Genomic DNA, 12709 nt, shown 5'->3' on the forward strand with positions numbered 1-12709 from the left:
AAAATGAGATTTGCAAAATGCAAAAAGGCAGCTCTGGAGAAGAGTTATCAAAACACATTGCTATGTTTTTCTTATTTCCAAACACCAAGTAACATTTACATTACAAGTAAGGAAGCCAAAACGCAACTGAGCAGAAAGGAGAGTTGGAAACAGCAAACACATAGAAAGTTCAGAAATGCAGAAGGTTATCCTAATGTTTACCCATATTCTAATGCTTCAAGAAGACCGAACAATTTGACACAATTTGAACAGTCTTTGCCAGCCAGTTTGATGTTGCACTGGCTCTGTGACAAAGCCAGGCTGTACAGGAATGTTGGCATTGTTTTTTGATCAAAGCGAGCCCTAACGGCATTAAACCTGAGTTGTGGTCTGCCATGTTTTCTTCCCTCAGCTGTCACTTTTCTGTATTGCCACCAGCTTTTTCTTGAGCTGTCACAGTATGATATTCTGCTAGTTTAAAGCATGGTCAGACTTTTATTTCAGATAATAAGAATTGATTTTCATGTATATTCTGCTATGCTTGGTAAGGCGACAGGAGGTTGTGAGTATATTATGGCAATGCAGAAAAGGTTGCTTTCAGGGTATGGTGATTTTCAGTTTCTGGTGGCTCCAATGATATTGAAAGAGAAAGAGGAAGCAGGAGAGCTTTAGCAATTTTTGGATTAAGCTCTTGTGCAGCTTAACAGTTAAATGTATCTTCAAAACTAAGCATATGCTTGTGTTCCTTTTTATATACTGTGGCTATAGCAGGATACGACTGTGTTGCCCCAGTAACCCATACAGGCATCCTGCACAGGATAAGATGCAGCACGTTTTTGTAGTTCTGTCCACTAATAATCGGTTTTGCTTTCACAGATAGTAAAAGGGTCTTATAATTTCAAATAAAAGTAAAACTGATTAGATATTATGAAATCAAACATCAGGTGCTCACAAAATGTAACTCCGTTGATGGCAACTGAAGCATGATAGAGTTAAGTAACTTCATAACTCGAGTCTCAATTTTCTGGCGCTAGCTTCTCTGCTCAGATGTGACATAACCCATCATAGAGCACTTTACAGAGCACGTACAGAAAGAGTTAAGGGTTTATTCATTGCTATGTTGCTTCACAAGCCCGTATTGTCCACTGCAATCATTGTTGCTGCTGCAATTCAAATTTCTCTTCTGTTGACTTTGATTGCAATTATACATGATGCCAACCAGAGTGAACAGGAGAATATGCACCAGTCAATGATACTAAAGGCTGGATACTAGCTCCTGCAGCCACATCTACCACCTGTCTTTAAATCATTTAGTGTGGTCTAGCCCTTACTGTCTCCTTGGAAGCAAGGAAGCCAAGCAGACTCTTATAGTTTTTGAGTAGCTATCATCGGTTTAAAATGACTTCGCCTTAGTAGATATTCCATCTTCACTTTATAGCACAATGGACCTGACCTAAATCAGTGAAGACAGATTCCTATCAAAGCTGTAGTAGACATCAGGGATGCATGAGAAGACTTAGAAGAAAACAACTATTTTAGATCTTTGTACAGCACAACTCAAACTGAATTTATTATAAAGTTCTGAAATGTCCAAACACATTTTACTGCCTTCTGGTTTCCAGATGGGTCTGCATCCAGAACACCAGAATACCACAAAAATGCTGCTTTTTTCCTGCTGCAATCAGAAGCAGCTGCAACAGAAGGCTGTAGAAAAGTCTCATTCTTAGAAAATGCCTGTCTCTGTTTTTCAAAATAAAAGACGTTTAGATAATTTGAGTAAACTTTGCAGGGGCATCCAAACATTTAGAATTGCATTAGGATACACATTTCAAACGCTTGGAAGCATATCCTTCGCTAGCTGTTTGCTCCTAATGAGGGAATTGGAGTACTCCAGTGGGTAAAATTCAAGAGACAGGATTCTGGTCTAGCCCAGCTCTAATTTAATAGGTAGCTTTGATCGTATCACTTAAATTCTCTGCTGCTCAGTTTCCCCGCTGACCTCGGGAATCACGCATCTAAAGCAATTTGCTGGAGTTTCAAGTTTGCACCCTTACTGTTATTTTTTTATTCCCTGTAAACATGTACAGTGTTAAATTTAACATTTTTGGAGACTATTGCTTATTCAGCATCCCACTGAATTCTATTCAAAATCCAAGAGACCAGCATTTGGGGTCTAATCAGCAAGGTGTCAAGAGCCCCTAGACTAGCTGACTCTTCTGAAAGTTGAAGGTATGCAATAATTTCAGAAACTGCACAGCACCTTGCAAGATCAAGCCCATAAGGAATTTTTTTACTATTTATACTTCCATCGTAAAGCTATTGTCTGCCTTTCCAATTTGGCTTTGCAGTCCTTGTAGTCCTTGTAAACCCCTGTAGCAGGTTTACACAGCTATGTGTGCACACCCCGTTCAAAACACTTGCCCATATCAAGCATACCGTATGGAAATATGCACATGCATGCTCATGCATAAACCACATGGTGAGGTGCAGGAAAATGAAGGTGCTTTTGAAGTTTTTATTTTTATCTGACTTTATGGATGATTAAAAAACAAGACAAGATTATAATTTAACCAAGAATACCTTCATTGATATTAGTTCCCAGTATCTAGTAAGAGGGGATAGTATCTAAATGAATAAATATAAATAAGTGAAGAAGGTGAATATACAAGCTCTTGGGCTTATATGGAAGTTGACTGATACTTGCAGCAACCCTGACTCATAATAAAAATGATTTATTTAAAGATTTATTATGAACATTGCAGGAAAGGAGATAACAGACATGCACCACTTTGTTTAGAGCAAAATTTCCTGTAAATTAAAGAGAGTTCTTATTCTCTGTTTGGTTTTGATTTGGTACTGTACCAAGTATCTGTTTATAAAAGGAAATATGACAGTACAAAGTGTACAAAGTGAATTGCAAAAGAGATTAACAGTCAAGGTGAATTTGCTTTAAATTGAGTCCTAGCAACATAGACAATGTAGATCCCATTAAGGTAAGAAAAGTCGGTCTAAGGCAGAACTTTCATGCACCATTAGCGAGAGCTGAACTGCCTGAAATTCAGGCCAGAAAGCTACTCTCCAAACGGGGATTGGTGTTAGCCCCACAGCAAACTCATGGGTCACTCTCAGCATCAAAAGAATACAATCTTAGCCGTACGTCATGCTTGAACTTCCCTAATCTGTGTGCTGTGCTGCAATGATCCCAACCCCAAGAGCAGGGCTCTCCAAATGCTTCTTTCTGCACTTTCTGAGGAACTTCAGCTACTGGTGATGCTAATCAAAAGTGGAGATGCTCAGCACAGTGCGGTAAGTGGAGATCCTAATAGAGCTAAGATGGTTTTGTTTTACTGAGGTGCCAGTGCATACAGTAATGACCTAAGAGACACATCAGTGAGAAAAAGCCTGAACTGCTTTTACAAAAAGATTCAGGTGATGAAGAGATAAGGCAGGGAAAAAATGTTGCAGAGCAATATGTAAAAGAAAAGTTTGATATAAAGTAGGTAGTGTGTTTCAAAGGGATTATGTCTTGAGGACTTTTTCCTGCAATCCATTTTTGCTGAGCTTTTCCACTTATAATACTCCCTAAACATCTTATTAAAGAGTCTTTCTGAAGTCACATTTATGTGACAAAGTATGTTGCTACCTCAAATCGTCCCATCCCACAGAAAATCTTCTGGGAGGAGTCTTGGATGAAGATAATGTATTCACAGTTGAAAAGCAATAATGAAAACAGACATCACATGTTTCATCGGAAAACTAGAAAACAACCTGTTTTGCAGAAGCAATTCACTTTGTTGAATTAGCCGTGGAGCCACCCTGGTATCTCTAGAGATCAGAAAACCAAGACTAGGACTTCATGGATCTCCAAAGTATCCATCCAGGGAAAGAAAAGGTTTGTGGATGGAAGTGCTGGATCAGCGTCATATCCTCCTTGTACATACAACAAAAGATCTATATGGAGGATAAAATCCTGAAATTATTGACATTATCTGGAGGCCAAGAGTTACACGGATTCATGGGGTTTACTCCAAACTGTTTTAAGATCCATTATTTGATATGTAGCGCTATGAAATTAATGCTGGATTTTTAAAACCATGTAGTTAATAAAACCAATTTGCAGACAATCCTGTGTATACAAGTTCAATGGTTTAGAAGGTATGTTGGCACTTACCTGGGGGCACGTGTTCGTTCATGATGACGAGCGATGCTGGTGTAGGCCTTCTTTTCCTGATCTGTAACATGCATAAACCAAGGAGAGTCATTAGGGTCCACCAACTGCCTCGTACCCAAAGCAAAGCAAAAAATCCATCTGGTGCAGTCCTGAGTATAGACCAAGCAAAGTTAAAAAAGAAAATATTTAAAGAACAGCAGCACGTCACTGTCTTACTGACTGCTTGTCTGGTCTGACAGTGATCAGGGTCATGCTGCTGCTTGTACATGGAAAGCAAAGGCACAGGGGAGAGCTTTCCAAAATACCTTTAGGATTTGCAATCATCTTGAATAAGTTTTTGGACATGTATTGCTGACATGTATCAGTCATATCTTAAACTATTGACATTTAACTTTGCTTCAGGAAAATGATTGCAGCAGTCTGTGAGCTTATGTGTGCAAATACCTAGTACTGTCATAGCTCGCACAAGTAATTGTCAATATTAATACTTTGTAAGTGCACTTGAGACTTGATATTGCATATATGCCTTCCAATGAATTTATGATATTTCTAAGCTGTGGCCAGAGGTGTTACTATTGTTCTTTAACTAAAGAAAAATGATACTTAAGACTTGCAAAAGAATATTTTCAAAGAGCACTATACAACAGAACTTTATATATCAACATATAATCCTGAATTTTATGCAATTCTTCTTATTCAGAGTTTATTTGGTTAAGTACTTTTGTTCCATTAACAGTGGTTGAACTACATATTGGACTACCCTCCTATAATGCACACATTTGCATTGAAAGTTTTGTGTTGCTTCACTAAAGACTCCAGGCTATTGATATTCTATTGAATTTAAGAGAGGGACCAAGAGTATTTAAGCTAGAAACCATTCTGACACAAAACCTCAATGTCAGTGCGTTTGTTCTTTTTGCTGAGTTGCTGAGCCAACATCTGTATTTAGCTGGGTTCAAATTTTGCTTTCAGAGGTGTAAATGGAAAATTACATCATCAGGGTTAATGGGTTTATTCCAGATTAGCCTAACTGTAGCTGACAGCAGAATTTACTTGTTCAATTTCATCACACACCCACAGTGAAACTGTATAGCACTTGGAATTAAACTCACAACATAAAAAAAGGACTGCCCATAAATACTGGGCAGAATTTGGGCCACAGCATTTCAAAAGCCATGGGAATTCCAGGAAATCCTAATTCTATGGTTCTCACAGATTTCAGAAAAATATCAGAACACTGATATTCAGTGTTCTGCTTGAATTCATTGCAGGACTGTTCCATAAGGTACGCACATCTCACAGCTCAGAAGTACCTATGGACAAAATGAAGACCGGCAGCAATTCTCCCCTGCACCCTTCTAGTATTTCTTCATTCAGTGGTCACCCACAACTCATCATTTTCTGGCAAAGGCGGCTGACTTTTAAGAGACATGACATCAGAATATTCAGGAAACCAGATACCTGTCCTAAAGGTGCAAGTAATTTCATAGCTAATGGCATGGAACTGTTAAGGTTATAATATTCCCCTGGTATCATCCAAAACTAGACTTACCAAAATAGCAGCAAATGTCGAGAAGGACTTGCACTGAGAGAAATATACTGGGTCACCTAATTACGATTTATCCAGCTTTTCTCATAAGATTCCCTGTGTCCTTCTTTATGCGTATCTATGCATATCTGCACACAATAATAGATATCTTTTCTTCTTTAGACATCTGTATTGCTATATACATGTATGTGTAGGTTTTGGAAGTGAGTCAAAACCTAAAATAGCACACACATAATTCCAATGCGGACATAAGTCAGGCATCTTTCTACATGTATATTTTTTTCAAACATGTAAAACACTGTAACAATGACATAAAGAAGACTGTATAAAAATCACGAGAAATACAGGAGGTAACGGAAGTGATAACCATTGTGCAAAACATAACTCGTATTTTCTCATGTTAAAATTAATGGTAAATAAGCTGTCTTCTGCACAATATTTCCATTAGGTACCTATTATCAGCTTCATGTTTTGCTTTATGTACAAATAATACACTTTAGTTGATTTGTTGAGAATGTGTATTCATGTGAAGTGTATGCATTAGGGCATAAATCCAGTTACAGAAAAGGCATAACAAATATATACTGAATAAACCTACCCAAGGTAAAAAAGCCTTATTCTGGCTAGAGGACATATCCTCCTCCCTCTTTGGGTGTATCCAGACATTGCTATAACCTCCAGAGCATTTAATCTATAGTTACACTAATGTAACTTAGAAAAGCATTTAGGCCACAAGTATTACCTGTTCTCACCCCACATCTTGCCCCCATTCCTACCCCATTCCCTCAAAACACCAAAGGAAACTCAATCTTCCTTACCTGCTCAGCTGCCTCCGGATCTATTTGACTCTGAAACAGTGGCACAGCAAACTGTATTTTTTTAGGGCTGTTGGGCTCCATCGTGATGCTGAGGTGAGTCAGACAAGAGAAGAGCCTGGAGCTTGAGACTTGGTCTGCGCCTCTCCCCAGGCGCCCTCCCCACAGCCAGGCTGAGTGCTCCTCAGTAACAGCTGTAGCTCCCGACTTAGCACGGGAATCTGCGTGAGCCGAGCAACTCCCCTATTCCACATTCATGGAGATGCCGCTGGCTTGGCTATTTTCTTTTTTTTCCCCTCTCCCCTCTCTTCTGCAGTCCTTCAGATCCTCTCAGCACAAAGCTGAAAGGAACAATAAGCTAATTGTGTACCAGTTCACTTCTACATATGCCAAGCATTCACTCAGAAGTTAATTGAAAATGCGATACTAGCATTGCATGGCCTGGAGCCCTGGGATTTGAAAAAGAGGAACTCTCCACCGTACATTACTAACTGGCTGCTCAGAAGTGCAATGCAAGCTCCCTCTGAGTATTGCTGATGGGCTCTTAATTATTGATGAACACAAATCAGGAAGTTTTCAGATTTTGGGGGTGGAGGCAGCAGGAGGGGTGGATGCAATAATTCCACCTCTGTTACACTATGCCAGAACCATTCTCCACTTCTCACGTATCAAACAATTGCCTTTGCTCTTTCAAATCCTTTTCTAAAGAAGCTTATCTGGTGGGCTAAGTAGGTTTGCACCTTAGGCTGGGTTTGCAGATTTAGGCTGCGATCTCTTCTGGTGGGCTCCATCTCACATGATTTCAGATACTGAGAACATCCACATTTAAGCCAGCTATCTGGTCTCCCACATACTAGACACATCAAAGGGCATTTCACCCTGTCCTAGTTAAGTGGAATATAGTGTTTACAGGAGATAACGTTTTCTCTCCATTAACCCTAGAAAAAGTAAAGATGACTCAGACTAGTTACCTCACTTTTAGATGACTAAAATTCAGAGGGCCAAATCCTACTTCAGGATACAAAATCTGTGCCTTCTTCCAAGATGGGGAAAAGCATTTCGTCAATCATACCAATGGTACCCTTTGGTGAATATAATTGATTTTCACTTTTCATTTCACTTTAATTCAAAAGAAGTGTATGAAACAATACACAGCGACCACTGACTTAACTTACCTCTTTGCTTAGAGCACCTGACCACTGCCAAGCAGGACAGCAGAGCTCCTGCGACAAAGGTATGCTTGATGCCAAAACTGGATGCCCAGACAGAAAATGCCCTAGAGCCAGTCCAAAGGGCTATGCTGAAAGCTTAGCTCTAAGCCGAAGACCGTCGGGCCCATATCCCGTTACCCCCTACTGACAACTCGTGACAACTGGGAAGAAAAAGAAAATGGGGCACAGCACGAAAACCCAGACTGGCCCAGCCCGTCACAGAACCAGCTTTACTTGGGATGAGGCTACCTGCAGAGAGAAAGTGCATTTTGGTCAGGTTTTTGGAGGGCCTGTGAACTCTTTCAACAGCGAAGGGAAACACAACCAGCCCAAACGAAGAGCAAACAGATGAAATTCATGGAGAGGGGTAACAACTTAAGTCTGCCTCTGACAAGACTGTAGTAAGGAAACAGAGAAACAGCTGAATTCAGAGCTGAGGCTGGACATCACCACAGCTCAGAGGAATTTGAAAACGTTTATCTTGTTCGGGCCACTGAAAGCACTAAGGATTTTCACAGTTCATCACAGGTTTATTCAGAGTCACTGAGTATTTTCCAACTTGTGCCAGCAGAGAAGGCGGGGAAGGAGTGTGGATCACGGTTAAGAACAATGCACAGGCCGTACACAGCAGAATAAACCAGCAAGTCAGGGATGGAATATTTGTTTGGCTTTGATTTATACAAGTGAAAACTGTTAACACATTATCGGAATACCAGGGTATTTCTGAACAGAGGCAAGCACACTAGCTAGTTTGTTTCTGAAGAACCTGATAAAGCTCAAGAGGTGAGGATACACTAAAAGTTAAAGACCCAGTTGACTCAATGATCAAAAATAACTCTCAGTGAGGGCTGAAATTTCCCTCCTCATCCTAATCAAAACTACTGTGTACCATAGTGGTTTCCAGCTGACGGCTAGTAGCTGGCAATTTTCCTGCTAGGTTTATTGTGATAGTTGAGGTGGCATTAACTTAGAATTGTAGAACCACAGAAGAGTCCTGCTTGGAGGGGACTTCGGAGATACCTGGTCCCACCTGCTGCTTCAAGCAGGGCCCGAGATCAGGTCACCCTGGGCCCTCTCTGGCCGAGTCCTGAATATTTTCAGTGCTAAGATGAAATGCTCAGTTTCATTTACCACAACAAATGAAAGAGGTGCACAGAATAGTGATGTTCAGTATTTCATACAATCATTTTTAAGCCTTCACTACTCCTACAAAGACGAATCACAATTTGCTTCATGGACTTCCACAGACAATTAGAGCCAGACTGCAATTGCTGGTACAACTAAGAGTCTAAGACACTAAAGTAAGAGAGGCACACACCACTTTCACTAAGGACAATTAGACAGTTGTTTTCAGGACAGTCTAATTATCCAATTTCACAAGTCCTTCATGAACAGACACACCATTAACTTCAATGACAGCTTCAGTCATAGAGGATATACACAGGGATACACCCAGGGGGAGGACATACACAGGGATCTGAGTTGTGGCTTTTCTCTGACAAATTTTCGTACTTGAAAGAAAATAATTTTTGTTTTCTCAGTCCCAGATAACGTGAGAAAAATGTTTTCCAGCTGCTTTGCTATTATATGTATTAATAAATAGTATATTTTAAATATCGGGTTTCTCTATGAAACCATTTGTTTGCCATAAAATATCTATTATAGCTATGAAACTTCATGTATTAAATTATGCTACATTTACAGTGTATGTTACTGTATTACAGGAACTATAATTCTCATTACAAAGGCTTAAAATTTCTTATGTTAATGATAAAGTCAGTTAAAAAAGCACATTCAGATAGTGAAAAATATGAAAACATTAAGTGCTCAAAGGATTGTAGAGGTGTGTTTCTGCTCTAGATTGCTGGACATTGCTGTCTAAAGGAATCATGACTCAAAGTTGTTGCTAGTAATAGTATCTGAGAAAAAAGCTCAACAGTCATCTGAAGAAACAAACCAACAAAAACACTTCTTGGCGGGTTCAGAAGGGAGCCAGACAACAGGGACAGGACAAGATGTAAGGACGGATCCTTAACAGGGCTGCTACACCTCAGGGAGAGGCCCACCGACGATGCGATGTGGAGATACTTGCCTGTGCAGCTCTCCTCTCTGTGCTTATTTGGAGCTGGTACCCAGCAATCTTCACATGCACTGTAACAATAGAAGTATTTTTAAAATAGTGTAAGAGGCATATTTCAGAGAGGATTCGGGTATAGCATTTCAGGATTACTACATCAGCTCACTCTTACACCTAATTTGCAGCACTAGATGCCTCTGGGCAAAGTGTGCTTGCATTTTCTATAGACTGCATCATAGTCTGGGGAAGAGCTGAAATGCATTTAAGTACTGCCAAATCCTTTTAGCTCATCTTCTGTTTTTAGTGCACTCCCCACAACGTTTCAAATTCCTTTATGATTCAGCTAAAACTATCATGGAAGAAAAAATAACAGTAACTGTCTAAGATCTTTCCTTCCTATGTCATTCACTAGGTTCTGGTATGAAGCACTGCCTGTTAATGTGCCCTACTCTAATGACGAGCTATCAGAGTACTCGCGGCACAGTTCCTGCTTGAGGTATTTTTCCTGTTGTGTTAGGGGAGGTTTATATTTTTTTTCCCGGCCAAAGACAGAGACTGCTGGGAAGGGAATTCAAGGGTCTCTGTCCTGCACTCTCCTTACGCAATTTCTGTTGTGGCTGTGATCTGCCTCAGCTTTTCTGCTGTGGTCAGGGGCTACTGCAGCATCAGCCTGGTGAGGAGAGGAGAGAGAGCTGGAGCTGCTTGTGAAGCCAACCTACTTAAGGTTTTGGCTCCTAATTTCACCAGTGCAGATGCAGGGAAGCATACAGTTACAGTTCTCTGATCCACCAGGCTGCCTTCACAGAGCAAAGACTGGGCTTGGAAGTGGCACTCCTTCCAGCGTATCTCTTAGGACATAAATTAAATCCCCATTGTAGCCACTGATATGCGAGAACCTTTGCAAAGATGTGTTGATCCATGCTTTCCTCGGGCTCTCCGGCTGAGACCTCTCCTCACGCCAGCATCTCCTCAGCACACTGCTGGGCAGCCCCAGGGTCATCGGGGGAAGAAACGCTGCAGAGCACATTGCTTCCCAGCTGCTGCTCACCGGCTTTCTGCTACAGCCAAAGGGGACCTTAGTGTGCCCCTTCCTTCTGCCCTTTTCTAACAAACTGACATTTTTTTCACTGCCTTTGTCCATACAGAGGCATCAGTTTCACAGCTTTTGGTGTCGGTCATGGGCAGAAGGGAGGCAGAAAGCATGAACGCTGGACAAAAAAACATTTCTTTACTGAAAGAGTGGTTAAACATTGGAACAGGCTGCCCAGGGAAGTGGTTGAGTCACCATCCCTGGAGGTATTTAAAAGACGGGTAGATGAGGCACTTAGGGACATGGTTTAGTGGGCATGGGGGTGTTGGGTTGATGGTTGGACTCGATGATCTTAGAGGTCTTTTCCAACCTTAATGATTCTATGATTCTATGACACGGTCTTTGCTGTCCACACCACACCTGTTCACAGACAGGTTTTCCTCTTAGGGCTCTACACCGGGCATTGCTCTTAGGTGCTAAAATGACATGCAAGCCTTCCAAGAATAAACAATGACATATTCAAAATGACCCTGAAAATTTCCTTTCAAAATAGCTAAATACAGGTGTTGCAATCAGGGTGACTCCCACTCAACCGCTGGAAACACCTTTTGCTATTTATATGCAGAAAATGTGAAGAATTTTAAATCTGCAAGGGTGGGAGAACATAGAGCAGATCACATCTGTCTCATGAGCAGTAAGTGCTGCTGCAGGCAGGTCAAGAAGAAGAATAGAAAGTCTTGTTGAGCAGCGACAGTCAGTGGGACATTCAGCGAGAGCTGTTGGCCTAGTAACAGCCTAACCCAAACTTCCAACACCAGTACTCGTCCATCAAACACCAGGTTTGGACATGCTTACCTACTACATACATGGATTCATAAAGCCTAGATAAGTAAAAAATACAGCTATTTCTATTTATATGATCTCTTTAGTTGAGATAAGCATTCCTTAGCAGTACAATTTTAATCATAATCAGTTTAAAGCTACCTTTATCTGAGGACATAAGAGCTGATACTATCTATTCAAGTCTTCCTCTGGGACTCGCAGCTCTCCAGACTATCAAGTAATGTACAGACGTACTGGTAGGTGCTATCCACTACCATCCATAGAATACACACATCCAAAACACAGGAAATGAGCTGGATTAATGGGACATAACCTGATCAGACAGTCAAAAGATCCATGTCTGATATGGACTATAGTTCAATAGTGCAGAAACCAAAATTCTAGTACCAGTTTTAGGGAGGTATTTTAGCAGGAAGTCATGCTAGAATTTGCTTCCTTACCAAGAAGAGGATAAATCTAAGGTATTTTTCAATAAACAGAACTCCTATTGGCAGTTTACACAGAATTAAATTATATTACCTTATTTCTGTATTAAATCTTTAATGCAAAAGTTGACTGACTATACCACTGAATTAAACAATTGAAATATAAAATTGAATTTCTACTGTAATTTTTTTTTAAAACAAAAGTTAAAATATAGAACACAGAGCAGCTGAACAAGGAATGAACTTCTACAGTTTCAGAGTCTGAGTTGGAAAACTCAGTGTACAAACACGTGCTACCAGGCTAAAAATGGAAAGGCATCAACTGGGCTATAAAAGCTCAGTATGCCAAATTCAGAATATGTTTTTAAAATTCTGACTTTTTTCATTTGAGACTCTTCAGATTTCCCTTCTTTCTTGCCTCCTCCTCCTCAGAGGATAGGCTAGGCCTACAGAAGTCACAGCCACCCCCAAGGTGGTGTCTGCAGCATCCACATGGGAACAACTGAGCCGGACAGACCTGTGCAGCTGGCACACCTGGAGGGCGGTATTGGGGGTTTGGTGACCTGGAGAAGGTGGCTGGAGCACATTTGTTTGCTATTTCTTATACAA

General features: G+C 40.6%; 1 protein-coding gene across 1 annotated transcript in view; it reads right to left on the reverse strand.

The window, feature by feature from the left end:
• The window catches only part of PPP1R1C (protein phosphatase 1, regulatory (inhibitor) subunit 1C), a 55510-nt gene extending 48912 nt beyond the window's left edge, over window positions 1–6598 (reverse strand). Inside the window, exons 1-2 of the mRNA XM_009332260.1 lie at window positions 6518–6598; window positions 4151–4211 (exon numbers count right to left, since the gene is read on the reverse strand). Of these exons, the coding sequence (XP_009330535.1) occupies window positions 4151–4211; window positions 6518–6598 (142 nt within the window). The remainder of the gene's footprint in view (window positions 1–4150; window positions 4212–6517) is intronic.
• Between the last annotated feature and the right edge of the window lie 6111 nt (window positions 6599–12709).

Source organism: Pygoscelis adeliae, unplaced genomic scaffold (assembly GCF_000699105.1).
Source record: "Pygoscelis adeliae isolate BGI_AS28 unplaced genomic scaffold, ASM69910v1 Scaffold160, whole genome shotgun sequence".
Lineage (NCBI taxonomy): Eukaryota > Metazoa > Chordata > Aves > Sphenisciformes > Spheniscidae > Pygoscelis > Pygoscelis adeliae.